General features: G+C 43.8%; 2 protein-coding genes across 5 annotated transcripts in view; one reads left to right on the forward strand and one right to left on the reverse strand.

Annotated features, from left to right (window-relative positions):
- Positions 1-20,461, reverse strand: part of ZC3HC1 (zinc finger C3HC-type containing 1) — a 60,662-nt gene extending 40,201 nt beyond the window's left edge. The window contains exons 1-3 of one of the 3 annotated variants that reach the window (XM_068275969.1): positions 20,139-20,461; positions 8,160-8,274; positions 3,570-3,720 (exon numbers count right to left, since the gene is read on the reverse strand). In XM_068275969.1, coding sequence (XP_068132070.1) covers positions 3,570-3,720; positions 8,160-8,274; positions 20,139-20,161 — 289 coding nt within the window. In that variant the 5' untranslated portion in view covers positions 20,162-20,461. Of the gene's footprint in view, positions 1-3,569; positions 3,721-8,159; positions 8,275-12,900; positions 13,071-13,429; positions 13,548-20,138 lie in introns of those variants that run through there. The other 2 variants (XM_068275970.1, XM_068275967.1) reach the window with 2 other exon arrangements.
- KLHDC10 (kelch domain containing 10) overlaps positions 20,370-27,888 on the forward strand; it is a 44,392-nt gene continuing 36,873 nt past the window's right edge. The window contains exon 1 of one of the 2 annotated variants that reach the window (XM_068275971.1): positions 20,370-20,507. In XM_068275971.1, the coding sequence (XP_068132072.1) occupies positions 20,438-20,507 (70 nt within the window). In that variant the 5' untranslated portion in view covers positions 20,370-20,437. The remainder of the gene's footprint in view (positions 20,508-27,888) is intronic. The other variant, XM_068275972.1, reaches the window with a different exon arrangement.

A 27,888-nucleotide genomic window follows, 5' to 3' on the forward strand; every position in this document is an offset into this window, starting at 1 on the left:
AATTACATGCCTAGGGTATTACCCCCGACTACACCTAGGCAGTAGCGTTTTCCCGACTTCTTAGGGCAATTCTGTACTCTATGACCCCCCTCTGCACAATAAAGACAGAGATGCTCTGATATTCTGCGTTTCCGCTCCACTTGAGACAACTTTGACCGACCAATCTGCATTGGCTCCGGTGGAGGTGAAGCGGGTGGAGGTGGAGTCACTGGGGGTGCAGCGTGAGACACCATTCTCACATGGTTTTTACCCCGGGTCTGTCTCTGATAGCGCAGCCGGCGATCTATCCTGATAGCCGATGAAATGGCCTCATCGATGGACTTAGGTTCCGGCTGACTTAACATAAGATCAGAGACCTCGTCTGACAACCCTGATAAGAAACAATCTAAAAGGGCAAATCTGTCCCACCTGGCCGATACTGACCATCTCCTAAATTCAGCAGCATAATCTTCAACCGGACTCTTGCCTTGACGTAAAAGTTTGAGCTTCCGCTCAGAAGTCGAGGCAATGTCTGGATCGTCGTAAATTATAGCCATAGCTTTAAAAAATTCCTCTACAGAGGTTAGGGCTTGGTGACTGGTGGGAAGGCTATACGCCCAGGTCTGAGAATCGCCAGATAACAAGGTTTTAATAAAGGTAACCCTTTGGGCCATAGTTCCTGAAGAATTAGGTCTTAACTCAAAGTATGATAACACTCTACTTCTAAAATTTCGGAAGTCAGATCTGTGACCAGAAAATTTTTCAGGTACAGGCATACGTATGTCTGTGCTAAGAGGAGATTGCACATCCTTCACAGCCGTCTGTAGGGTTTGTATAGATCCAGACAGAGCGTCCATTACCATCTGGTGGCTGCCCAGCACTATATTGATGTTTTCCACAGAAGTGGTAAGTGTGCCCAGACGGCTGGTGAGTGCGTCCATTTGCATTTTGGGTCTGCCTTTCTGTAACGATCTGATTATTGGTGATCTGCAGTATCACCAAAAATACAGATATATATACCTGATCATTAATGATCTGCAGTATCACCGATAATCAGATATACTACTAACCTCTGGACACCTGAGAGATATGAGTGTTTGGTGCAACAGTAAGGACGGATCTCCACACCGCCGATTGCCTGCTCGCTCCCCGTGAGGGGACAATGGCAGGGAATCGAGCGGAAGGTAAGCAGCGCCGGCGGGCACGAGCGGGGAATCGAATGCGGCGCACGTGCGGCGAGCGGGTACGCGGAATAGGCGATCCGGCGGCTAATCGAGCCGCAGGATCGCTGCAATGTCTCATAGTGTAGACGGGGCTTAATACTTTGAGAACAATATCAGGAGGACAGGTACTAAGGCAGTAAGGAATACTGCTAGAGTATAAGTACCTTTCAGCAGCCTGAGAATCTCCCGTGGGGAGGAGTCAGACTGGGAGGGGAAGGACCAGAGCGTGAGTGACACCAATAGGAGAATGTCACTGACTGATCTGTGAACTCTCTCTTAACTGAGGAGATAGCTCTCAAGGTCGGACAAGCCAGGTCGGCAACACACGGACATACAAAGTACAAAGACAGGAGGCTGATTCGGTAATCCTAAGGCACGCAGGGTTTGGCAACAGAGTATCAGATATAGCGAAGTACCGAATCAGTGAACAGAAGAGTGGTCAGGAAAGCAGTAAGTCATAACAGATAATAAACAATGCCTAGTCTTGGGTGTGAGCTCCGTGATCATCAACACCCTGGAACTAGTCTGAAGTATAACAGAATGATAACACAAGTCCCTAATCTTGGGTGTGAGGTCCTTGATCATCAACACCCTGGAACTAGTCTGAAGTATAACAGAATGATAACACAAGTCCCTAATCTTGAGTGTGAGGTCCTTGATCATCAACACCCTGGAACTAGTCTGAAGTATAACAGAATGATAACACAGATTCTGACAAAAAGATCTGAGTGCTTCCACGTAGTGATCGCAACGGCAGACAACCAGCGAATGCCCAGCACCCAGTATATATAGCCCAGCGCTCTCCAGTGCCTCCCCTAAGTGCTGGACCAATGGGAACTGGTGGAATCGTCAGCTGACCGGCTTGGTCAGCTGACTCCCTTCTGGCTGTCATAAAAGTTCTGCCGTCCTTCTGAACCTGTGTGGACTATCAGTCCCAGCCACACCAGACATGTGTTGCGTACCACCCGCCGCGCTGGACGTGGAACCAGCCGCACCGCTATCAGGGCATGCGGCGGTTTCTCCGCGTTCAGCCATACAGGCAGATGTAGGCCTACGCGTGCAAACCGCCGCGTTGGATGCGGAATCAGCCGCCTTGTTCTGAGCACACGCGGCGGCTTTTCCGCGTTTTCTCACAGATTTTAGCTCTGGCATACTTAAATTAATGTGTCACTGTGCAAAAACAATAAAACAGTAAAAAATTAAAAAGTAGATTTAAATATAAAACTGTGGAATAGCTTAAAAAGTCATTTTTAGGAGAAGGAGGATAGATACAATTATTTTATTAGTTTATTTTCACCTCGCGTGTCCTTTAAGACATGTAAATCCAGCTTCAAATTGAACTGGAATTTCTAATAACAAATTACAAAATAATCTGTGTTACACTGATACAGGTCAATGCATTTGTTTAACCTGTTTCCGACCGCGTCACGCCGATGGGCGTGGCCGCAGCGGCAACCCCAAGGACCGCCTAACGCCAATTGGCGTAAAGTCCTGGGGCTGTAATTTGCATGAGATCGCGCGCACGCTGTGTGCGCATCTCATGCTCGGAGGGCGGAGCTCCGCCCCCTCCGCTCGGGAGACTGTTAGATGGCGTGATCGCCGTCTATTTACACTATGCAGCGCTGCACTCAGCAGCAGCGCTGCACTGGGGACAGCCGTGTGACACTACTGTCCCCCTGGGGGACAAGAGAGCGATCGGCTGTCATAGGCAGAAGCCTATGACAGCTGATCGCCATAATTGGCTGGCTGTGGGGAGGGAGGGAAGGGTTTTAAAGACACAGTTTGTTTGTTTTTTTTTAAATCAGGAACAATAATATTTATTATTAAAAAAATAAACATGGGGGGAGCGATCAGACCCCACCAACAGAGAGCTCTGTTGGTGGGGAGAAAAGGGGGGGCGGGAATCACTTCTGTGCTGTGTTGTGCGGCCCTGCAGCTTGGCCTTAAAGCTGCAGTGGCCAATTTTACCAAAAATGGCCTGGTCACTAGGGGGGTTTAGCCCTGCAGTCCTCAAGAGGTTAAGAAAGGTAAAATTTCCTTTTAAGCTATTTGGTGTTTAGGGGGCTCCTTGTACACACAGACCATTTTAAAGCACACCTAAGCATCTAAATGGAAGTCAGATCTGTGTTTTGACTTCAACATACCCAGATGGTCAATGGGCTAGGTCACAGGTCACATTGCAACACCCTCACAAGTAAAGGCCTATTTCCCCTGGGTGCCACACACGTTTCTGAATTGGACGTGGCACCTGTGCAACTGTGAAGCTGCAGCCGAAACGCTACAGCCGTGCCATGCATTGCTATAGCTGTTACAGTGACATTACAACTGTTTCAAAATAAGTATTGACAGTAAACACACAATACTTACATTTACTGAAGTCCAAGGAGGGCTGTAAGCTAGCGCACAAGTAGGCATTACAGCTGCAACATTTCAGCATGTCGCACTCAATGTTGGACCACCCATACCTGGCACAAACTAGAGGAGACATATCTAAAGGCTTACCAGCCCATTTCAAGGAGTTCTCACATTAAGGAAAATGAAAGGGAACATCATAGCTACTTTATTGAACTGGTATGCGATCTGTAAACTAAGAAAACAGATTTGTATTTATAGAAATATTATGTTCATCTGCTTCTAATTGACGATAAGCACACAAAACAAAGCCTACAAAATAAAGCATTCCATACACTTTTTCCCTGGTAACTAATGTATTACTAAAGTCTTGAAGTCTAATGCTGGGCATACACGGTTAGTTTTTGCGGCGGTATCGAGCCAGCGGCTCGATGCTGGAGCATAATGCTGGGCATACACGGACAGTTTTTTCCTTATCAATCGAGCCGCTGATGGCTCGATTGATAATATCCGAGAGGTCCGATGACCCGCCAGATAGATTCCCCGCTCGATCCCCGCGGGCGGACAATAGCGGGGAATCGAGCGGCTGATAAGGAGCGCCAGCAGGGACAAGCGGGGATCGATCCGCGCGCATGCATGGATGAGCGGGGACGCGCCAGCATCGGGCCGCTGACTCGATACCGGCGCATAAACTTATTGTGTATGCCCAGCATAAGTTGCTGAATAAACGAAGGAAAAGTTCATTTGCAAGGATGTTGAAAACAGTTTAAACAAAACTCACGTTTTTAAAGAGTTCTTTATAAAAAGTGACACCCATCTCTGTAACATGAACCAGTTGTTGGTCCATCTCCCTCAAGTATTGAGTTACATTATACTGTGCTTGCTTGTTTTGGGTCCAGAAGTTTTATGCCCAAAAACTGCTACTTGTTCCCAATTCATCTCGGTTATTGTATTCTCCTTGCAATCTGTTGCTCTTCCAATATGTACTATGTTTAAACTGCTGAATGTAAAAGTCCTGTTTCAGTTTAGAAGCCTATTTAAGACTGTTTGGTTTTGATTTAGTTCCACTTTAACAGGAGTAATGATACAAATAATAACTGCAGTACACATAACCATAATCATTTAGTCTCCTAATCAAAAAAGTTGAAAACATTTCTCCTTAAAAGCTTCTATTTTCTGCAGAATTGGTGCTTATTAGAATGCACACACTGTACACAATAAGAAACTCTTTTCCTCCTAAAATGCCATTGGCAGTAAGTCTAACTAGGATTTTATTCCATTGTCCTCCCGGACAGCCTGAACAGAAAGACCAGCCAGATCTCATATTTGAAAGGGGTGGTGGTGGAAAGGGGGGCGGACTTTACTGCTTGTAGCGCACTTTGGCCTAGCACCAGATTCTGATTGAAGATGATGTTTGTTGTATGTGTCTAATGCCTCCTCCCTCCCCTATACAGTTCTCTGGTGTCTATTGGCCCCACTCCCTCCCCTAAACAGTTCCCTTGTGTCTAGTGGTCCCCCTCCCACCCCTAAACAGCTCTCTGGTGTCAAGTGGTCCCACTTCACACCCCAAAACATTTCCCTTGTGTCTAGCGACTGATTCTTAATAAATTTTTTTTAATACTAACGAACCAATAAGTAATTAGCAGACTGTTCCTGTAGACCCCTATAGAGTTCACACTGTGCAAATAATACTGGTAGGGAATCCCCAGTCTGCTCAGTGTCATATATATCTTTTAGTAATTCCTGTCTTCTGTGAAACACGTGTAATAATGGGCCTTAACTTCCTTCGAGCCCTAATAAGAAACAGTTAAATCCTTCTTGCCTCTGAGGGTTCCCCTCCTCCACTACAGAATCAGCGTTATGGCCTTTAGGAGGCACTATGGACCCAAAAGTAAAGTGTTTCTGTTCTTCCAGATGTTAGTAGCAGGAATAAAAATCACACAAAAAATCCTATCTTTCAAGTTGTCCACCAAATGTTTAATAGAGCAATAGGAGCACTAACTAATACTGAAGCAATACATTTCTAGCAAATAGGTTTGGATCAGAAGTTAGAGAGATTACACAAACATTTCTTGAATCTCCTGTATTTATCTTTTTTAGGAGGTGCAGATAAGCACTCAATTTTTACCTACAAATGATGAGACATCAAAATGGCTCAAATTTTGATAGTAGATAAAAGGGACACAGACTATGCGGGGTCTGTGGTGCAGCCGCATAGTGTGGAACTTGCACACAGTCCAGGCAGAGACCTGCAAAGACATAACTACGGATTTCAGGTCTGCCTTCCTATGGAGGAGAATCTGGACACTGCCAAGCCGAGTCCCCGGCCAGAGTGACACATGCGCAGCCGCTGGACAAACCTGTACAAGCTTGCCAGCAACTTTCTAAGGTGAGATTACTCCAGGCATCCCTGCCTTTCCTACCACTGGTTCTCTGAGTTCGCTCTATTTCTTGTCTTTATTCTGGATTTCACGGCCACTGAGGTGGATTCTTAAAGAGCAGCACCATTACACAAGCCTCGCTGCTCGTTCCTTCTAGCCATAGAAGTACCTACCTATACCGGGTCAGTATAAAATCTTTTAGTAAGCCCATCACGGGTACACTTTAACGCTTTCATTAGCAGGATTCATATGGAGAAGGGTCTCCTAACACAAGGCACAGGAAAACAGTTAAATAGTTATCCTGAAAACTGCAAAGTTGTAGCTTGTATCATGTAGGCTTGGAAAGAGAAAAAAACTGAAGCCAAAGGGGTGGATACATCTTTTAGTCATGAGTGGTTTGTGTTTCCATAGAAGGGCCAATTCTCTCAATTCAGGTTGTCCAGGGTTACAAGGAAGAAAAAAAATCATTTATGGTGATGGACTTAAATATGTTAGTAGTTGTTCAAATGCACAGCCTGATGATATAGAAATTCCCCTGTGCTCCTTTTTCAAGAGGTCTTACTGGGTCTCAAGCTTTCTAATGGGTGTAATGTGCAAACATTCTAGCACCATACATGAACAAAGCACAAGTTGGTAGCGTATAAGGAGAAATGTTCACAACTTGTACAAATAGGATATAACCTGAGGATAATGTTTATGTGCACAACAGTTATTAGTATTGTTTATTTCTGTTACACGTTTTTTTGCAGATAAACTTCCCCAGGGTGCATCCAAATTAATGAGTGCAGCAATATACACAGGTATTTGTAATGTGTTTGGTAATACCAAGTTCCTACTAGCAGGTCAGTGCTTCAGAGAGTACCGTAGGTACAAAACATATGACACATTCTGAGGGCATCATCTATAACTAAAGAATATCTGGGAATCATTCTGCATTCAGGAGAATAAAATTCACCGGACAATGGGGGAGAATTTGGGAGGAACTCCTTATCCATGAGCAGCTCAAGCCTTATAAGATCATCCAATTCTTTTGCAGCAAGATCATTCAAAACCAAACCTTCACTGTACATTTTAGACACACTAATACAAATGTATGTTTTGTGCATCCCTGAAACCCTTCATATCAATATTCAAAAAAGACTCCATGTAGCTAAGAACTACTTTTCACCTGGTTGCAGTGGAGGAAGTCTATTCTGCCAGTTTAAACTTGAGATATATTTTTGCACACCATAAAATTGTGATCCTGACTATTATTGTGCCAATTTTTCTGTAAACACAAGAATTTTCTTGCCAGATATATAAACCTTTCAGGGACGCAACATATTTTTCTTTAATAAGTAAAAATTTTTGAGGGAGTTGCCTTAACCTATATTTGTCTGTTGCTGGTAAAAAAAAAATACCTTTTGACCTATATAACATCAGATACTAGGTTCTTTGTTCATTATATGTTCTCTTTAAAGGGACACTTAAGCCAGAAAAAAAAAATGAGTTTTACTCACCTGGGGCTTCTACCAGCCCCCTGCAGAAGTCCTGTGCCCTCGCAGCCACTCACTAATCCTCTGGTCTCCCGCTGCCAGCTAGTTTCGTTTTTGCCGACAGGCCCGTCAGGACTGGCCATGCGTAGCTTTTTCCGTATTCCCGCATTAGCGCATTTCCGCATTAGTGCTATTGCGGGCCGCAACGCGTACAAAAATATGCGTTGCCACATTACGAACGCATAGATATTCGGCAACGCGTATTTTTGTACGCGTTGCGGCCCGCAATAGCACTAATTGCAGTCGGGAATGCGGAAAACGCTACACGTGGCCAGTCCTGACGGGCCTGTCGGCAAAAACGAAACTGGCTGGCAGCGGGGGACCAGAGGATTAGTGAGTGGCTGCGAGGGCACAGGACTGCTGCAGGGGGCTGGTAGAAGCCCCAGGTGAGTAAAACTCATTTTTTTTCTGACTTAAGGTTCACTTTAAGTCTTTCCATAAATGAGTAATGGTGGCCATACATGGTACAATTTTTTCATACAATCTTACCATTTCCATGTAGTGTAAGGGTAAATTAAGTGAATATACTGAAAGGATAATTTAGGCAGTTCCCTTATATTACATAGAAATGGTAAGATTGTATGAAAAAATTGTACCATGTATGGCCACCTTTAGAGTATATGGGTATTGCCTGTGAATATTCAGGTGCCAATGAAGTGCGGACAATCTGATGTTTCATGAAAAGATATGGTGTAGGATTCCACCCTGGAGAGGAATGCTTCTTTACTAGTGGTCGCAATCGTCTCAGCATCCGATGAAGCTTCAAAGCTGATGTTGTCATGTGACAAATTACTAGTGTCCTTCCTGAAAAGAAAAATAAACACTTCTATGAATAACAGTATAGAAAAATAGTGCACAGACAATATATTTAAGAGCAGTTTCCCCAAAAATACAATTGTGTGGAAAAGTATTATACTTACCCCTAACTGATCTCATATTTCTGCATATTCATAACACTGAGGGTAGGAACACACTAGGCAGAATCGCATATGCCTTTTACACTATGTGCTATGGAAAATGCGTATGCGATTCTGCCTAGTGTGTTCCTACCTTTACAGTAATTGCCCCTAATCACCAATCAAACCTTGTATAATATAAAAGAAAACCTGAGTAAACTATGCATAAGCATTCAAACTATTTAAAGTGGACCTGAACTCTTGCACAGGACAGTAGGAAAACATAGATAAATGCACCCTGTATGTATTTATAGAGTTTAGCCTGTTTAATTCCCCCTCATCTGTGTCTAAACACAAGTTGTAATCTGATCTCTCCCCTATGGCACATGACTGCCTATGGCAGAGATGACAGATAAGGCTATTTGAAAGCACAGGATGTTAACAATATGTCTGCTTCCATGAATCAGGAAGTAGAAACCGTGCAGATTAATTTTAGGATTTTTATCAGATGTAACAAAGAAATGTTTTTATTATAAAGGTTATTATGCTGTTGCATATCTTTTAGAGCAGAGAGGATGTTCTGAGTTCAGGTATGCTTTAATTTACTGAAGACAAAAAATTCACCACTCCAGTAGTAATTGCTCCTCCTGAAAGGTAATACTTGGTTGTGCCACCTTTACTAGCAACAGCTACATTTAAACACTCTGGAAAAATGTTGTCTCATTCGTTTCCCAACAGAACTGTTTAGCGCAAACATGAAAATAAACTGATGTAAAAACAATTGAATCAACAATTCTAATCCTAATTAGGACTTTCCTGGAAACACATACCGTATATACTCGCATATAAGCCAACCCGCGTATAAGCCGAGGTAACCACTTCTCCCTCAGAAACAAAAAAAAAGTGATTGACTAGTGTATAATCCTCCTCCCCAGTATAGCCCCCTCCACAGTAGCCGGATGTGCCCCCAGTACAAGTCATCTCCTCTCCCCATAGCCATATCTGCCCCAAGGATGATACAGCTGTGTCTCAAGACACCACTAGATAGCGCCATAGATATGAGACACATCGAATGCCACACAGGAAGAATCCCCAATCCTTGCACCCTTGACACATCACTTGCACGCTCTGCTCCACAAGCCAGGGGACACAGCTAGTCTTGTGCAGTGCACACCATGTTGCAGGGGATGGGGGGCACAGAAGGGAGCCAGCTGGCAACAGCAGGATCACTAGTGCAAGATCCTTACGCTGCTCTGCCAGTAACAAAACCTACTCCACCATCCGTTCTACTTCACTGACTCACATATAAGACGAGGGGGGTAACTTTTCAGCACATTTTTTGTGGTGAAAAATTAAGCTTATACACGAGTATATAAGGTACTCTTATTTTGTATGTGAAAGCTAATAGCTGAGAAGCGTGTCTGATAAGTGCGTGTGCCCTGTATAGTTGTCCTAACAATTAATGAACAATCATTAAGGGCAACAGTCACTGTGGGTGGGTGTCCGCGAATACTTGCTCATAGCTGTTTTGATGCATAATACTGGGAATACACAATGAGTTATTTCAGCAGATAGATGGCTCTATAGATAATTTTGGACAGGTCTGATCTGATTTTGATCGTTTTTCTGATCGATTTTCTCATAGACATGAATGGAAATCAATTAGAAAAATAATCAGAAAGTAAATCTGCCAAAAAACTCATCGTGTATTCCCAGCATAACACACTTAATGCAACGTGAGCTGGTAAAGACCATATAGGCAGAGGTTGATACACAAAGCAGCGGTAATATTGCTGTGCGCAGCAAGCGCATGGCAATTTAATGTTACTAATACCAGCAGTGTACCAAAATTTGCGCTCTCTCCTTGAACTGAAGTACACAAGTACCACAAGCATTGCTATGGTAACGTTCATAACATGCGTTACCATAGCAATGTTCTCACTACTTGAGTACCATGGGTCCCACTAATAGCCTCACCCGTGGTACACTGATGCTGGTTGTAGCAGTAATATTGCCATATGATGTTGGTGCACAGCAATATTACTTCTACTTTGTGCACCAACCTCATAGTAACTTAATTACGCTGGCAGACTTTATACCGAAATGGCCAATAGACAGATCCCTCTCTGATTGACATCTTATCAAAGAGGGATATATTACTGTCACACACTGCAAATAGATTTTACTACCCCCCCCTCCAGCTACCTGGCGCCTCTGCAGAGTATTAGCGCAGCGGAGCACACTCGCTGTTTATCTGTCTGGCCAGCATGGTCCCTCCAGTGTCGTCCTGTAATCTCCCAGTGCATATACGTGACCCAGCGTCATATATGCATAGCTCCCAACTGTCCCTCTAGTGGAGGGACAGTCCCTCTTTGGGAGCCCTGTCCCTCTTTCTATGTAAATATTTATATTTCTCTACTAAAAATGTGTTTGATTGACTCTAAACCTTATTCCCATCCTTTAAATTGATATATTACTAATTTGAAAATGTTAAAATGAAAGAAAATGTACCAGGATAGAGAGGAACAGTGTGGTTTGAATTATAAAACAAATTATTTTTCTTATGAAATCTTTATGGTATGCGTGACTAGGGGGTGTGACAGGGGTGTGGGTTAAGTGTCCCTCTTTCTCATCTCACAAAGTTGGGAGGTATGCATATGTACTCACTTATACCACCACAGGCAACAGGAACTATCATAAGGACACAGAAAGGAGCGTGTCAGTCGACCAGGTGAGAAGTGAGTGCTCTCCACTACGCTAACACTCTGCAGAAGGCTCTGGGTATCTGTGGGAACACCTCGGAGGTCTGTCACATACATGCCATCACACACCCAGCACATTGTGTTAGTGTCTTTCTGGTGCCCCATTTCAGCCTGGTTCCAGCACATAGCTTATTTCTCTCCCTCAGCTCTGTCACCTCCTTCATGCACATCAATCCTCTGCTGCCCACTATAGTGGCATAACAGGCTTGCAATGTGCCTGTAAAGCCTCAACCACAACCTGTGTCACGATCACCCAAGTGATCATGTTTTAATTCCTGTTGGAAGATAGTGGTCCTGGTCTCAAGTGTGTATGCCCATGGAATCACTCCTGTTGTAGCATACCTACCAACTTTTTGAGATAAGAAAGAGGGACACCTAAGCCATGCCCCAGCCACACCCCCGTCACACATACCATAAAGATTAGTGATGGGAATTCCGGCTCTTCTCAGAGAATCGGCTCTTCTGAATCGGCTCCCATTAACCTCCTGGGGGATACAATTATATCGCCCAGGAGGTGGCGCAGCACTATTTTTAATTTTTTTTATTTTTTAAATCATGTAGCGAGCCCAGGGCTCGCTACATGATAGCCGCTGTGCAGCGGCATCCTCCCACCCCCTCCGGCATACAAAGCAAACAGGAAATCCCGTTCAGAACGGGATTTCCTGTTTGGCTTCCCCCGTCGCCATGGCGACGATCGGGATGACGTCATCGACGTCAACGACGTCGTGACGTCAGAGGGAGTCTCGATCCACCCCTCAGCGCTGCCTGGCACTGATTGGCCAGGCTGCGCAGGGGGTCTTGGGGGGGGGGAGTGGCACGGCGAGTAGCGGCGAATCAGCGCGGAGCGGCGGCGATCGGTATATACACGCAGCTAGCAAAGTGCTAGCTGCGTGCAACAACAAAAAAATTATGCAAATCGGCCCACCAGGGCCTGAGAAAACCTCTGTGGCGGCTTACCCCGAGCTCAGCTAGGGATTATCCCCCAGAGGGTTAAAGAGCCGGCTCTTACGGCTCTTCATTAAATATCACTAGACACCACTCCGAATCGGAGTAAAAGCCCCGCCCCCGTCTTCATGACAACTCCAGACTGCTTCTCTGACTGGGGCAATCCCTCCTGCTACTGCTCTGCTCCGCCCCATACACTCCTACAAGTTGCAAGAGGACTACATCTCCCAGCATGCCTCAGCGCCCTTTATTGCAGAGCAAATCAGAGCTGTGTGGGGCGGCTGAGGCATCGGCTCTTTTAGAACTGAGAACCAGCTCTTGTCGTTCGCAGCAAACGACCCATCACTAATAAAGATTTCATAAGAAAAATATGTTGTTTTATAATTCAAACCACACCGGTCCTTTCTATCCTGGTTCATTTTCCATCATATTAACATTTAAAATTAGTAATACTGTATATCAATTTAAAGGATGGGAATAAAGTTTAGAGTCAAACACATTTTTTAGTAGAGAAATATTTATATTTACATAGAAAGAGGGACAAGTCCTGAAAGAGGGACAAATGAGGAGGACAGAGGGACAGGGCTCCCAAAGAGGGACAGTTGGGAGCTATGTTTGTAGATAAGGTTTTACTTTTACAAGTCACCATATTCCCATCCAAACATTTTTTTTTTAAGTCGGAAGGGGTAGACTTCTTGTAATGAACAGTACACAAATAATGACGTGTACTGCGCAATTGTGTTGTAGCCATAACGACTGAAGTGAATGAGCGATTGCTGAAAGTTTGCTATGCACCTAATGAGATCAGCGCCATTTATTTTCCTCACCTCCGTTCAGTACTACGCTCCTCGCTCACTATCCCCTCGTTAATCAATTCCCGGACTTTTCCCGGTGTCCCTACAGGAGATCTAAGCGGGCTACTCGTTATTCCACCACTGGGCGCTGCCATCTTGCTGACCTCGGAACTACTATGAGCGCCAGGCGGAAGCTGCAGACTGTAGAGCGCAGACAGCTGTGTGCTTGTGAGCCATCGCTCTCTCTATTGCCATGTCACTGCACACTGCACAGTGCTTGCACTGCTGCCACCCGTAGCAAGCTTCAGCCTGTTTTTGAGACAATTATACGTATTTCTATCCATTTCTAACCATGGCTCTGCAGAAAAAAAAACCTGTCGTACAGGGTCACTCATGCATACACTATGTGGTGCAATGAAATGTTTTCTTTAGGGCACAATATTATTAATCATTGGGGACGCGTTCACAATAGTGTTACTATTTGTTTTATGAGTGTACATTTTTTTTCCATCTGAAAGAGAACCTGAGGCGAACGTAAGGGGAAAACAAATAACATACTTACCTACGAAGAGGGAAGTCTCTGGACCCTCTAGAGGCTTTTTACATCTTCCTGTTCCCCACTATTGTCAACTTGCCATCCAGAACCCTCTTCGTGCATGGGCACATGCAGAAGTAATCCTGCGCAGTAGCACGGAGCCACTCGTGAACAAGCTTACTGCGCAGGCGCTGCTTGTGCATGAATAGGAGCACAGCCATGCAACGTATCCAACAAGCTCTTGTTCTGGGGGTCAAAGTTTCGTTTTCGGCGACCGAGCCAGTCGCCGGCCACTGCACCTGCTTAACCTTGGCCACTAAACTAATGAAATAAACAATTGTATCCATCCTCCTCCTAAAAATTAATTTTTAAGATATTCCACAGTTTTATTTTCTATTTAAATCTACTTTTTAAGTTTTTATTGTTTTTGCTCAATGACACATTCATTGAAGTATGCTAGAGCTAAAATCTACGAACTATTGACCCTTTTTATCTCTCTCCTGCTCTCAGAAGCCATTTTCTGCTAGGAATGTGTTTTATAGTTGTAATTTCTTATCAGTGAGGGTCACACTGTAGTCTGACACAGTCCTGACTCAGACAGGAACTGCCACTTACATACCTGATGTTTAACTCTTTCAGACAGAGAAAGAAAAAAAAAGGAACACGGCAGTTATTTGTGTGCTAGGCACTGTACATACACGTCTATCTCATCATGTCACCTCCTCAGGCATCCTTTAAGATGCTAATAATTCTGACTTTATGCTCCCACTGTGAACCTTACAAAGTAAACCTGAAGCCTAAAAAACCCCAAGGTAGACACCACTGTGTAGGGAAGCTCTTTGACCCATCTGCTGCTGGCCAGGACTCTCTTCTTCTTCTTGGGTGTGCTCCCCTTCGTGTATGAGAGCGCCCGCACTACGCAGGTGTCAGTGCTTGCGCAGTAGCACGGAGCCACTCATGCATAGAGGAAAAAGCATCTCTATGCTATTGTGCAGGCATGGGCCGTACTTTGCACCAACACCCTTTGCATAGCAACAGAACAAGTGACTAGCCACAAATCTGTCACCTTGATTGATTGATTGAAATCTGATTGAGGTCTGATCCCTTCCAGGCGACAGTCCTTGTGGCCGCATACAAGGATTTAGGCAGTAGTCACTTGGCTGTTACAGTTGAGCGCTGGTTATTGGATAATATAAAAGTTTAAGTTTGCTGATAAAAGCCAAGCACAGTACACAAATGATATCGGTGTAGATATAAAATAGCCAAGCCATATACTCAGATTATAAACCTGGTGCCAATAAATCACTTTGGCACTATGGTGGCACTAGACAATGGTGTAGCTTAAAGGGAAGGTCCAAGCAAAATAAAAAAATGAGTTTCACTTACCTGGGGCTTCTACCAGCCTCATGCAGCCATCCTGTGCCCTCGTAGTCACTCACCGCTGCTCCAGTCCCCTGCTGGCAGCATGCCGACCTGGGAGGTCGGCGGGTCGCATTGCGTACATTTTTACGCATTCCCGCTAGTGCAGGAACATTAACACATACATTTTTACGCATTACTGGTTCAATGCGTAAAAAAGTACGCATTGAAACAGTAATGCGTAAAAATTTATGTGTTAATGTTCCTGCATTAGTAGGAATGCGTAAAAATGTACGCAATGCGGCCCGCAGACCTCCGAGGTCGGCAAGCTGCCAGGGGGGGACTGAAGCAGCAGTGAGTGACTACGAGGGCACAGGATGGCTGCATGGGGCTGGTAGAAGCCCCAGGTAAGTGAAACTCATTTTTTTATTATGCTTGAACCTTCCCTTTAAAGAGAAACTCCGACCAAGAATTAAACTTTATCCCAATCAGTAGCTGATACCCACTTTTACATGAGAAAAATAATGATTTTCACAAACAGACCATCAGGGGGCGCTGTATGACTGATTTTGTGCTGAAACCCCTCCCACAAGAGGCTCTGGTACCGTACGGTACTCTGGGCAAACTGCCACAATGTAACAATGTTCAGACAGGAAATAGCTGCTTACAGCTGTCTGTTAAAGCCAGACCAGCTACATAATCTGCCCACAGTAACAATGTCACCATGTAATAAATGTCAGAATGTGAATCTGGGAGAGGAAAGATTTTACAATGAGCAAACACTATTGAGCAAACATTATACATCATTACTGTAAAAATGAAGCACTTTTTTTATTACATTATTTTCACTGGAGTTCCTCTTTAAGTGCCTCAGTATGGATTTTATAGACCCACCAGCATTTGAAATGGCTGCGACCAAATTTCGGCGCAGGGCAAAGCCAAAAGACGGCTCACCCTGCTGCAGGAAAACTGGGTGGAGTTAATGCTATTCCCCCTCTAAGTTGTTGCATCTCAGAGGGAATATGTCATTTGGCCACCGTCTATTGCGGCCAGCCAAATGAACTATTCTTTTCCCAATTTGAGCTCCAGTTATACCGGCGCCCAAATTAGTCACTGAACGCTGCAGTAGCTGCAATTCTCATTACGTCCTATGGTGGTGCCAAAAAAGCTGCTCCACACTTAGCTAATTCAAAAACAACAGCAAATAACATTTGTAAAGCGCTTTTCTCCCTTAGGACTCAAAGCGCATAAGCATGGCTCAGACCAATTATTGGTTGATTGGTAAATCGTGGTACAAAGGAAGAATTCTATAAGTCCGGAAAAGCCAGGCTAAACAGGTGGCTTCAGTCTGGATTTGAATAACTCCAGGGATGGTGCTGTCTTTACTATGTGTGGTAGGGAGTTCCAAAGAGTAGGGGCAGCATGAAAGAAAGCTCTGTCTCCAGAGGTTTTGAGGTGCACTCTGGGGGTGACCAAGTTTATGGATCCTGCTGATCTGAGGTTGTGAGGGGTGTGGTGCAGCTTCAGCAAGTCCTTCATGTATCCAGGGCTCAAGTTGTGCAGTGATTTCAATGTCAGCAGTCCAATCTTGAAGAGTATTCTCCATTCTTCTGGTAGCCAGTGCAGTGAGCGAAGGATCGGTGTAATGTGACAGTGGCGAGGCTGGTTTGTTAGCAATCTGGCAGCAGCATTCTGCACTAATTGCAGGCGACACAGGTCCTTTTTGGGAAGGCCTGCATAAAGGGCATTGCAGTAGTCCAGCCGTGATGTGATTAATGCGTGAACTAAGCTTGGAAGATCCTATAGGGGAATCAGATGTTTAATTTTTGCAATGTTCTTCAGATGAAAGTAGGAAGATTTGACTACGGATGAAATTTGGTTTCTGAAACTCAATTCCCCAGCGATTAGCACACGAAGGCTCCGCACAAGGTTGGAGCTATTTATGTCTGGATTCCCAATCCTGATTGGTGTTGATTTAGGATATAGCTGTTTTGATGGCGAGTGCTGGCTTTGGACAAAAAGGACCTCAGTTTTGTCAGCTTTTAGTTTCAACCAGTTATCATTCATCCACGCCTGTAGCTCAGCAAGAATTTATTTTTGGAGTAGGGTCTGTTCCACCAGGTTTGAAGGACCGGTATAGCTGTGTGTCATTGGCGTAGCAGTGGTAAGTCAGGCCATGTTGTTGGATAATTGTACCGAGTGGTAACATGTAGATTGCAAACAGCAGAGGGGATAGGATTGATCCTTGTGGAACTCCGAATTTTAGAGGTGCAGGGTTGGACATGATAGGTCCTAGGGCTACTCTCTGTGTTCTGTCAGTCAGGAATGATCTGAACCACTGGAGGACTGATCCATTGATGCCACAGTACTCCTGCAGTCTATTGAGCAGGATTTCATGGTCAACTGTATCAAAAGCTGCTGAGAGATCCAACAGGATTCGGATGGAGTATTCCCCTCTGTCCCTTGCCATTAACAGATCGTTGCAGACTTGGATGAGGGCTGTTTCACAGCTGTGGTGTTTCTTAAAGCCAGATTGTAGAGGGTCCAGGATGTTGTTTGCTGAGAGCCTGGTTTCAAGTTGCAGATAGACAGCCTTTTCAATTACTTTACCTAAGAAGGGGAGGCTGGAGACAGGTCTGTAGCTGCTCATTGCATCTGGATCCATGGAAGGTTTTTTTTAAAAAGGGTCTTGATGATTCCTTCTTTTAGAGAGGTACGCAGAGAGCAATTTACTATTTTGTGAAATGCTGGACCAAGCATGTCAGGGCATTTCAGCATATGCTTAGTTGGTCCAGGGTACAGGTCGCAGGTTGTCTAGTGGAGGCGACAGAGGATGTCTGAGATCTCTTCCTCACTAATACTTTTGAAGTCACTCCAGGGTGTTAGGTTTTATTTGCAACTATTTACAGGAGATGAATAAGTCTTAGGTGCTGTGGACTCAATGAGAGACCGACTAGAGGACACTTTGGCTATCATTCATAAAGGAGCTGTCGGTAAGGAGAATCAGTGCGGGAAAACACTGCTGCCGGTAATTTTAGACTTCTGGGTGGGCATTCATAGAAAAGGATACAGTTGCGATAGGAGTGCGGAGATTTCCCAAACTAGGCTGGCGGTAGGCTTGCGGAAACAAGAGAAGCTGCGGAGTTGATACATTTCTCCGTGTTCCGCTCTACTGCAGCTGCCTGGGAGGTCTGTGTCTCCATTACCTTAACATTGTTATCGCTACATCAGGGGGGGCGGTATTCCCCGTCCTCATACCGCTTGCGGTAATCTTTATGAATTGACAGTTTGTTACATTTTTTATGATAATCACCGCACAAGGCGGTGATTTATCGCTCTGCTCGGAAATGTCAGCTTCGCATACGGAAAGAGCCTTTATGAATGGAGACTTTGCTAAGAGGTCGGTAAAGTGAGCTGTTTTCAGCATTTCCGCATGCGGAAACAGTGCTAGGCCGAAATTACGCATGAGCGTAATTACGCATCCTAATTCAATGCAAATTTACGCGTAAGCGCTACGCATAACTTACGGTCTTACGCGTAATTATTTACGTGTAAGCAGTTAAGTGGTATCGTAATTACGCTGTCTACCGTAATTGCTAGGTATGCGTAATTTTACGAAGACTTACGTGTAATTTTTCGTGTAATTACTAACGTAAAAACTCCCCTTTTCTAAGAGTAGCCAATTAGTCAACATCCTAAGCAACCAATAGTATCTTCTATCGCCCTTCAGTATATAAGCGTACGTTTTGATGCATACGAATGATGTGTACGCAATAGCTGTCACATTGACGGCTATTGCGTACACATCGTCCGTATGCGTCAAAAAGTGCGCATTAATGGGTATTACGGCACTACGCGTAACATCGTAGCGTAAGCGCCTACATTACGGTATCCTTACGCGTAACTGCGTAAGTTAACGCGTAATTACAGTGATGAACCGTAGATAATTTCCTACGCTGTAACCGTAATGCGTAATAGCGTAAAATTAAGCGTAATGATCCGTAAGCGTAGATTTTTCCATTACGACCAGCACTGTGCGGAAATGCTTTATGAATGATAGCCAATGTCAGAAAAGTAGCAAGCAAATTTCTCACATAGCTCCTTTAAAGGGAAGGTTCAGGGAAACGTTTAAAAAAATAAAAATCCATATCCACTTACCTGGGGCTTCCTCCAGCCCGTGGCAGGCAGGAGCTTCCCTCGCCGCCGCTCCAGAGGCTTCCGGTCGTCTTCGGTGGCCGACCCGACCTGGCCAGGCCGGGCTCTTCTGCGCTCCAAGGACAGGCTCTTCTGCGTCCCACGCGGGCGCGCTGACGTCATCGGACGTCCTCCGGGCTGTACTGCGCAGGCGCAGTAGTTCTGCGTATGCGCAGTACAGCCCGGAGGACGTCCGATGATGTCAGCGCGCCCGCGTGGGACGCAGAAGAGCCCGTCCTTGGAGCGCAGAAGAGCCCGACCTGGCAGCCGGCCTGGCCAGGTCGGGTCGGCCACCGAAGACGACCGGAAGCCTCTGGAGCGGCGGCGAGGGCACCTCCTGCCTGCCACGGGCTGGAGGAAGCCCCAGGTAAGTGGATATGGATTTTTATTTTTTTAAGCGTTTCCCTGAACCTTCCCTTTAAGGGATTTATGGTAGGATTTTGACAGGATAGGTTACAGAGGCTATCAACAGTTATTCGCCAGCACTCTATAAATGCCTAACAATTGTTATGGAGCACCAAACACAGTGTCACTATTCAAAGCACATATAGCAGTAACCATTACCAACATAGCACCAATGAAGAACGAATACAATAGTTGAAGAAGAGTCCCTGTTTGGCCCCTCTAGTCTACGGCCCTTGATTACTACAACACTGGTGCCAGTGTTGAAAATAAACTGTGTGGCTGCTTCAGCAGATCCTACACTACTGGTTTACACAGATGTGAGATTGGGCATGCACTCAAGAGACAGTATTCTTGATTTGCATACAACTACTTCTGAGTTATTACCAATTCAAAAATAATCACAAGTAGAGAATCAGCAATACAATGAGACTGAGGCAGTGAACACACTAGGCAGAAACACGTTGTGGAAAACACTAGCGTCTTTATCGCTAATGCAAGTCTATGGGTTGCATATGCAACTTCATATATGTGCGACATTGTGCATTTTACTTTGTGCATTTTTGAAAACACACAACTTGCTGCATTATTTAGATTTAAAGCATGCTTGTTTCAGGTGTGTGTCAGACACTACTGATGCATACAAAGTCAGAAGGACGCCAGGTAACTGGTATTGTTTAAAAGCAAATAAATACGGAAGCTATCTGTCTCAATTCAGGTGTCCTTTAAAAAAAAGTTTATTTTTAACAGTAGAAAAAAAAATCTGGATTGCTGATCTCACCTAGAAAGCAAAGGTAATGCCATAAATGACCATTTTGTTATCTTTTAAATTAAACAAACAGTTGTGCTTGTGCTCCGCTCAATGGCCAATGAAGTAGGGAATACTGCAAATGATGCTAATAAACAGTTGTACTACATTGCTTGCAGGAAACGGGAAGACGCTAGGCAAGCTCTGCGCAGCAGCTAAAGGTACGCAGTACGGTTGTTATAACCTTCCCCCAATCCGCAACTGATAAGCGGTCACTTTGTGGCGGTTCTTAGTTTCCGGGTGGAGTGTTTTGCTGCTGCACCGTGTAGTGTATGATGGCGGCGGAAGCCGGTGGAGGAGAGCCGCTGGTTCGGTTCGTGAAGCTGAGCGGCAGAGCTGCAGGTGAGATGCGGGGAGGGAAGGAGAGCGGTATGGTAATGGAGTGCTCTCGGGGTAATAACCACCGGCAGAGTCTGCTTACACTGCCACCCGTCCCCGGGGCTGTAGCTCCCTCCCCCGCACTGCTGTGTGCGGATTGCTCTTGGCTGGTTTGGAGGTTGTTTATGCATACATGCCTCTTCTAAAGTTTGATATGGAAGGGGAAATGGTGATGCTTTTCGTAAGGTAGCTGAGCAGTAATAGCAAGCTTTTGGTCCAGCTGTTGGCTCCCTGGAGTGCTGAACTCTCCCGTAAGCTTGCTATTGTAAGATGTTCATCCCATAAAAGTATCCCAAGTTGGACACATTAGTCTAAAATCTAAGACCCAATTGAAGATTTTAAGAGCCAGTTTTAACAGCAGCAAAATGAAAAGTTAGACATTAGTCAATGTATAAAATGTATATTGGTTACCTAGTTTCTGTGGTTTGTAGAGCCCAGATTTACATTGTCCTGCTTCTACCAATAGCTAACACAATACAACCATATACTACTTGGTGAATTTACTGAAACTGGTTGTGGAATAAGAGTGATGGTGCTTTATTTATTTTAATCTACCTTTGCTTTATTTACAATATGCTGGTTTTAAAGTGTCACTGTAGTGCAGGCATCAGGAAACCTTTTGTCTGAGACCCATAAAAGCCTCATATTATTTTAAAATGTAGTTCCGAGAGCCATACAATATGTTTCAAACTGGGACTGTAGGGCTCGCTTCCCTCACGGCAGCAATTTCCCAGAGAGCCAGACAGGAGAAATACTAACAGCTTGTACAATTAGCTAGCTGACTTGGGGGTTAACTCACTTTGTAGGACAAGATCCCCACACTTTGGCCCAATAGGCTGCCTGACAAGTTACAGGCAGCCTATTGGGCCAATCAAAGTGCGGGGATCTCGTTCTACAAAGTCACTGGACATGACAGGGTCCAGAGTGGGACAATTGGAGCAGCCGTTCGTTTTGGGGTATTGCAAGTAAGTTAGTAGTGCATGCTACAGACTTAGTTTGCACTACTTTGAAAATTTTACTTGCGCTGCCACACTAAGCTGCGCTGCTTGAGCAGTGTAGCTTAGTGACTCAACCCCTCCTGATTTGTCTGTGAGCCAGATGTAGCCATCAAAAGAGCCACCTCTGGCACCCGAGCCATAGGTTCCCTACCCCTGCTGTAGTGGGTCGCTAACCCGCTTATCTGTCAGTAATTGCTGTTTTACAATGAAAGGGCCGAGTCAGTGCATTGGCACTGGTCTACTTTAGGTGACCAAGCAGAAAACCTCATAATGAACAGTTCTCCAAGCACAGCACCCTCTCTACAACTTGAAGCATTGTAACTGGCCAAATATTGTGGGTGTGGTTAATATTGTAAAACACATGCGAAAACCTAAAAGTTCTCGAGTGTGCTGTCCACCTAATCAGGTTAGCAGAATTTCCCTATGAGGTTTCCTGTTGGGTCACCCCTACTCCAGTGCAGACTTTATCGTGCAGAGGAAGTGAGGCTCTCAAGCGCTCCACTTCCTGTGGCCGAAAATCAAATTGCGCGGAATTGTATTCAAAAAAGAAACCAAACTTTCACACATGCCATAAAAAAAACTGCAATGCCACAGACTTGACTTCCAGTTCGTTGCACATGTTGCGCAGCAACGTGCTGTTGCAGTGATTCCAACAGAGCACATCGCACCACGCTAGGTATGACAAGCCCCATAGGCTTTCATTGGCGTAGCGTTGGCCTGTGGCAAAATAGGCCAATGCAACACGCCACTGTAAAAGGGACACGAGGCTTGCCCCATTTTCCCTCTTCTGTGGTTGTTGCGTTCATTAACCACTTCAGCTTTGAGTCGTTTTCACTTTATGCATCCGAGCAATGTTCACCTCCCATTCATTAGCCTATAACTTTATCACTACTTATCAGAATGAACTGATCTATAGCTTGTTTTTTTCCGCCACCAATTAGGCTTTCTTTGGGTGGTGCATTTTGCTAAGAGTCACTTTACTGTAAATGCATTTTAACAGGAAGAATAAGAGAAAAACGGAAAAAAAATCATTATTTCTCAGTTTTCAGCCATTATAGTTTTAAAATAATACATGCCTCCATAATTAAAACTCACATATTGTAATTGCCCATATGTCCCGGTTATTACACCGTTAAAATTATGTCCCTATAACTAAGTATGGCGACAATATTTTATTTAAAAATAAAGTTGCATTTTTTGCGTTTTGCTTCGATCACTAGTTACAAGTTTTAAAATAAAAAAAGTATAGAAATATTTCATCTTTACATTGATATTTAAAAAGTTTAGACCCTTAGGTAAATATTTACATTTTTTTTTTTATTATTGTAATGTTTTTTTTTTTTTTTTTATATTAAACATTTTATTTGGGTAAATTTTGGGAGGGTGGGATGTAAACAGAACTTTTATAATGTAAATGTGTGTTAAGGTTTTTTTTTTTTTTTTTTTACTTTTAGTTGTAGTTTTACTTTTTGGCCACAAGATGGCAGCCATGAGTTTGTTTACATGACTTCACTCTAAGCGTAACATACGCTTAGAGGGACGTATGGGGGACGCAACAGCCAGAAAAAGCGGAGCTTCTGAGAGAAGCTGTCGCTTTTTCTGCGGGGGAGAGGAATCAGTGATCGGGCACCATAGCCCGATTCACTGATTCGTGGGCTAATGATCCGCGGCCGGGAGCGCGCGGACGTGCACATGGCCTCCTAGGCGTAGCTAGTACGTCCAGGAGGCCAAAGTAGTTAAAGAATGTTCTGTTTCGATCAAGTTTTGATCAGTAAATATCGATTGAGAGAGCCTATGTTTTTAATTTCACATTTGCTGCAATTGTCATATTAACCGGTTCACCACTGAGGGTTTTTTCCCTTATGGGCCAGAGCAATTTTCCCATCGGCGCTCCACTCTTTCATTCGCCAATAACTTTATCACAACAAAATGATCCATATCTTCTTTTTTTTGCCACCAATTAGGCTTTCTTTGGGTGGTACAGTTTTAATGGGAATATTAAAAAATGGAAAATCATTTCTCAGTTTTTGGCCATTATAGTTTTAAAATACATGCTACCATAATTAAAACTCACATTTTATTTGCCCATTTGTTCTGGTTATTGCACTGTTTAAATTATGTCCGTATCACAATGTATGGTGCCAATATTTAATTTGGAAATAAAGGTACATTTTTTTTCAGTTTTGCATCCATCACTATTTACAAGCCCGTCTTTTTAAAAATAACAGTAATATACCCTCTTGACATATTCCCTAATATAACTGTGTTTTTTTTTTTTTATTAGAAATTTTACATAATCTAATTATGCATTGTAACAGAAAATCTAACAGAAAAATCTAATACACGATGCATTTTTTTTTTTTTTTTATCAATCGAGCCGCTGATGGCTTGATTGATAATTTCCGACGTGTTCGATACCCTGCCGGATCGATTCCGCGCTGGATACCAGCGGGCAGGACAATAGAAGAAACGAGCGGAAGATAAGCCGCCCGCGGGTACCAGCGGGAATCGATCCGGCCATGAGCGGGGACGCGCCGCAATCTATCGTGCAGCTCGATACACGGTACAAAACGTACCGTGTATCCCCAGCATAACAGAAGAATCTAATAGATAATTGTATAGTGTATTCCCAGCAAGTTCCATCCCTAAATCAATATTTGTGCTCTTCTTTATCAACAGCCATCTAGGACTGCTGTAAACTCCTCTGAGCATCTAAAGTAGTTCCAGTGGGACCACTTTTTGGTATAGGCTTCAGTTGTGTTTATGGCTGTATGTGTGAGGTCTTTCATTACTTCATTGCCATCTAATTCCTTGACCAGTTCCTCCACAGTTTAGGGTGACACGTTCCCAGTGCCGTACCAGCAAACACTTTGTGACATATGTGATACTGATCATTTATGTTTCACGGACCAGTCATAAGAATGCAAGAGATAAAATTCTGGTTTAAACGGTGCATTCCTGTGTTGTCCTTTAAAGTGGACCTGAACTCTTGCACAGGACACAAGGAAAACATACCAGACATGCACCCTGTATATATTTAAAGAGTTTAGCCTGTGTAATTTCCCCCTCATTTGTGTCTAATCACTAGTTGTAATTTGATCCTCCCCGTGTCACATGACTGCCTATGGCAGATGGGCAGATAAGCCCATTTGAAAGTACTGGCTGTAAACAATATGTCTGCTTCCATGAATCAGGAAGAAGAAACTTTGCAGATTTATTTTAGGATTTGTATCAGTTGTAAGAAATGTTTTTGGTTTAAAGGTTATTATGCTGGTGTGTATCTTTTTAGAGCAGAGAGGAGTTCTGAGTTCAGGTCCACTTTAATGTTAAACCATACTGGTTGCCTGCGGCAGTCCTGCCAATTCTCTGCCTCTAATACATTTATCCATAGACTCTGAATAAACAGGCAGATCAGATGTTTCTGACAAGGTTAGCTGCATGCTTGTTTCAGGTGAGTAATTCAGACACTACTGATGCCAGAATAATCAGGACTGCCATGAAACTGGTTTTGCGTAAAAGGTAATGAATATGGCAGCTTCCATACACCTTTCCCTTCAAGTTCAAACGGGTTAAACGCAGAGGATGCCTGCAAGTAACAACTAATCAGGCTTATCCATTTCTCACCACAGAGTTACACAATCTTTTCAATATAAGAAATCCTGTTTTCAGAAGTTTCAATGCATAATCTAGGTAAGGCTATTCAAAAATTAAATACTATAACTAGGAAAATACTTCTATTTATTTCCTTGAGTTCTCCTTTTTGGCTGTTTTCTTGGGCCAGAGATGAATTCAGTCTAGGCTTGAAGAGTGATTTGGGATTTACTTGGTTTATATGAGCATTGCTGTTTATACGATTCAGACTTTGATAACAGACAGATGGCTTGCAGTTTAATATCACCTGAAACCTTATGTACTGTAGATGGCAACTGATCGTGTGTTTTTGTTGCCTTTAGCAAGATTATGCCTCTCTACATTGCACTTTTATATATTTCACTTAAAGAGAACCTGTACTGAGTAAAAATATTTAAAATAAACACATGAGGTAACTTCAAATGAACATTGCATAGTTACCTTGCCATCAGTTCCTCTCAGAAGCTCACCATTTTCTTCTGACAATAATCCCTTCCAGTTCTGACAATATTTTGTCAGATCTGAAATCTATCAGTTGCTGTCCGTAAAATATCAGTTGCTGTCAGTTATAGCTGAGAGGAAAACTGATGTACCAGGTAATGTCCATGTTTCCCTATGGCTCAAGTGGGCGATGTTACAGTTTAACTGTGTGCTGACCAGAAAGCTGTTATGGGTAATGGCCATTTTCAAAATGGAGGACGGAAGATTTCCTTGATCACAGTGAACAAATAGGACGCGAAACAGGAGAAAGACACTGAGGAGTAGACTACATGGAAGGTAAGTATGACTTATTTTGACTTTTCATTTTCAGTTCAGGTTTTCTTTAACCACTTAAGCTCTCAGTCGTTTTCACTTTATGCATCTGAGCAATATTCACCTCCCATTCATTAGCCTATAACTTTATCACTACTTATCACAATGAACTGATCTATATCTTGTTTTTTCCGCCACCAATTGGGCTTTCTTTGGGGGGTACATTTTGCTAAGAGCTACCTTACTGTAAATGCATTTTAACAGTAAGAATAAGAAAAAAAATTAAAAAATTCATTATTTGTCAGTTTTCGGCCATTATAGTTTTAAAATAATACATGCCTCCATAATTAAAACCCACGTATTCTATTTGCCCATTTGTCACGGTTATTTCACCGTTTAAATTATGTCCCTATCACAATGTATCGCGACAAAATTTTATTTGGAAATAAGAGCATTTTTTCCGTTTTGCATCCATCACTATTTACAAGCTTATAAAAAAAGAGAGAAATATTTCATCTTTACATAGATATTTAAAAAGTTTAGACCCTTAGGTAAATATTTGTGTTTTTTTTTTTTTTTTTTTTTTTTTTTATTATTAAACTTTTTATGTTGGCGTTTTTGGGAGGGTGGGATATAAATAGTGTTTTATTTGGGGAAATATTTGTGTATTGTAATGTTTTTTTACTTTTACTTGTAGTTTTACTTTTTGGCCACAAGATGGCAATCTTGATTTTGTTTACATGATGTCACTCTAAGCGTACAATGTATGCTTAGAGGGACATAGCTTCAGAAAAAGCGTAGCTTCCGAGAGAAGCTGTCGCTTTTTCAGCGGGGGAAAGGAATCCGTGATCGGGCACCATAGCCCGATACATTGATTCCTGGGCTACCGAATCCGCAGCCGGGAGTGCGCGTGCACGTGCGCGATCGGCCGCAGGAGCGCGCCTGTCCTTGACGGTTTTTTTTTAAAGATTCTTTATTTTTATTTTAACACCTACTTGAACAAATATCAAACAATAATGGCTATAAACCACATCTTTGGGTAAAAATTACAGACATTCCGTTAATCAAGTAAGACATAAAAGAGGCAGTATATATGGCCAACCAGTGCCGCAAGGGGATATCTGCAATAACAAAGAGAAAGCTAATTATAAGGAAAAGGAGCGGCCCCCAGGAACCACCCACAACAAGCACAGATCCCTGGCCAAAGCCAAGGGAAAATCTCAGTTATCATTCAATCAAACAGGGTATTAAGCTTGGATAGTTTGCATAGTGAGGCTATATCTGTATGCTAATGGCCGGACCGTAGGATATGAAAATGGTGATATGAACGGAGACTCAAGGCCCAGAGGGAACATTTCCTTGAGCTCCGTCTCAGCTTAGGGGCTATGGTTCAGACCGGGAGCTAAAATACTAAGCTTAGTCTGAGGTGGATCCCGGACGCCGCCTCCCCCCCCCACATGCTACATAGTGATTTGCCCATGCGCAGTAGTACAGCCCAGCGGACGTCCGATGACGTCAGAGCGCCGGCGTGGGACGCAGAAGTACAAGGACTTGGAGCGCAGAAGAGCCCGACCTGGCAGCCGGCCTGGCCAGGTCGGGTCGGCCACCGGAGACCACCGGGAGCCTGCGGAGCGGCGGCGAGGGCACCTCCTGCCTGCCACGGGCTGGAGGAAGCCCCAGGTAAGTGGAAATTGATTTTTTTTTTCCCCACCCTCCCTGAACCTTCCCTTTTAACCTTACTCCAAAAGGGGATCAGCTTCGGGCATTCCCAAAACACATGTATTAAGGTACCCCTATGTGTGAGACAGCGCCAACATTGAGGGCTTGAAGATGGAAACGTTCTCTGCAGTTTCTCAGGCGTATAGTACCATTGTGTGAGAAGCTTATAGCCGGACTCTTGTAATTTGGCAGAGATTGAAGATTTTTGTGCCAGAATGAGAATCTTACGCCATTGATCTGCAGAA

Source organism: Hyperolius riggenbachi, chromosome 3 (assembly GCF_040937935.1).
Source record: "Hyperolius riggenbachi isolate aHypRig1 chromosome 3, aHypRig1.pri, whole genome shotgun sequence".
NCBI lineage: Eukaryota > Metazoa > Chordata > Amphibia > Anura > Hyperoliidae > Hyperolius > Hyperolius riggenbachi.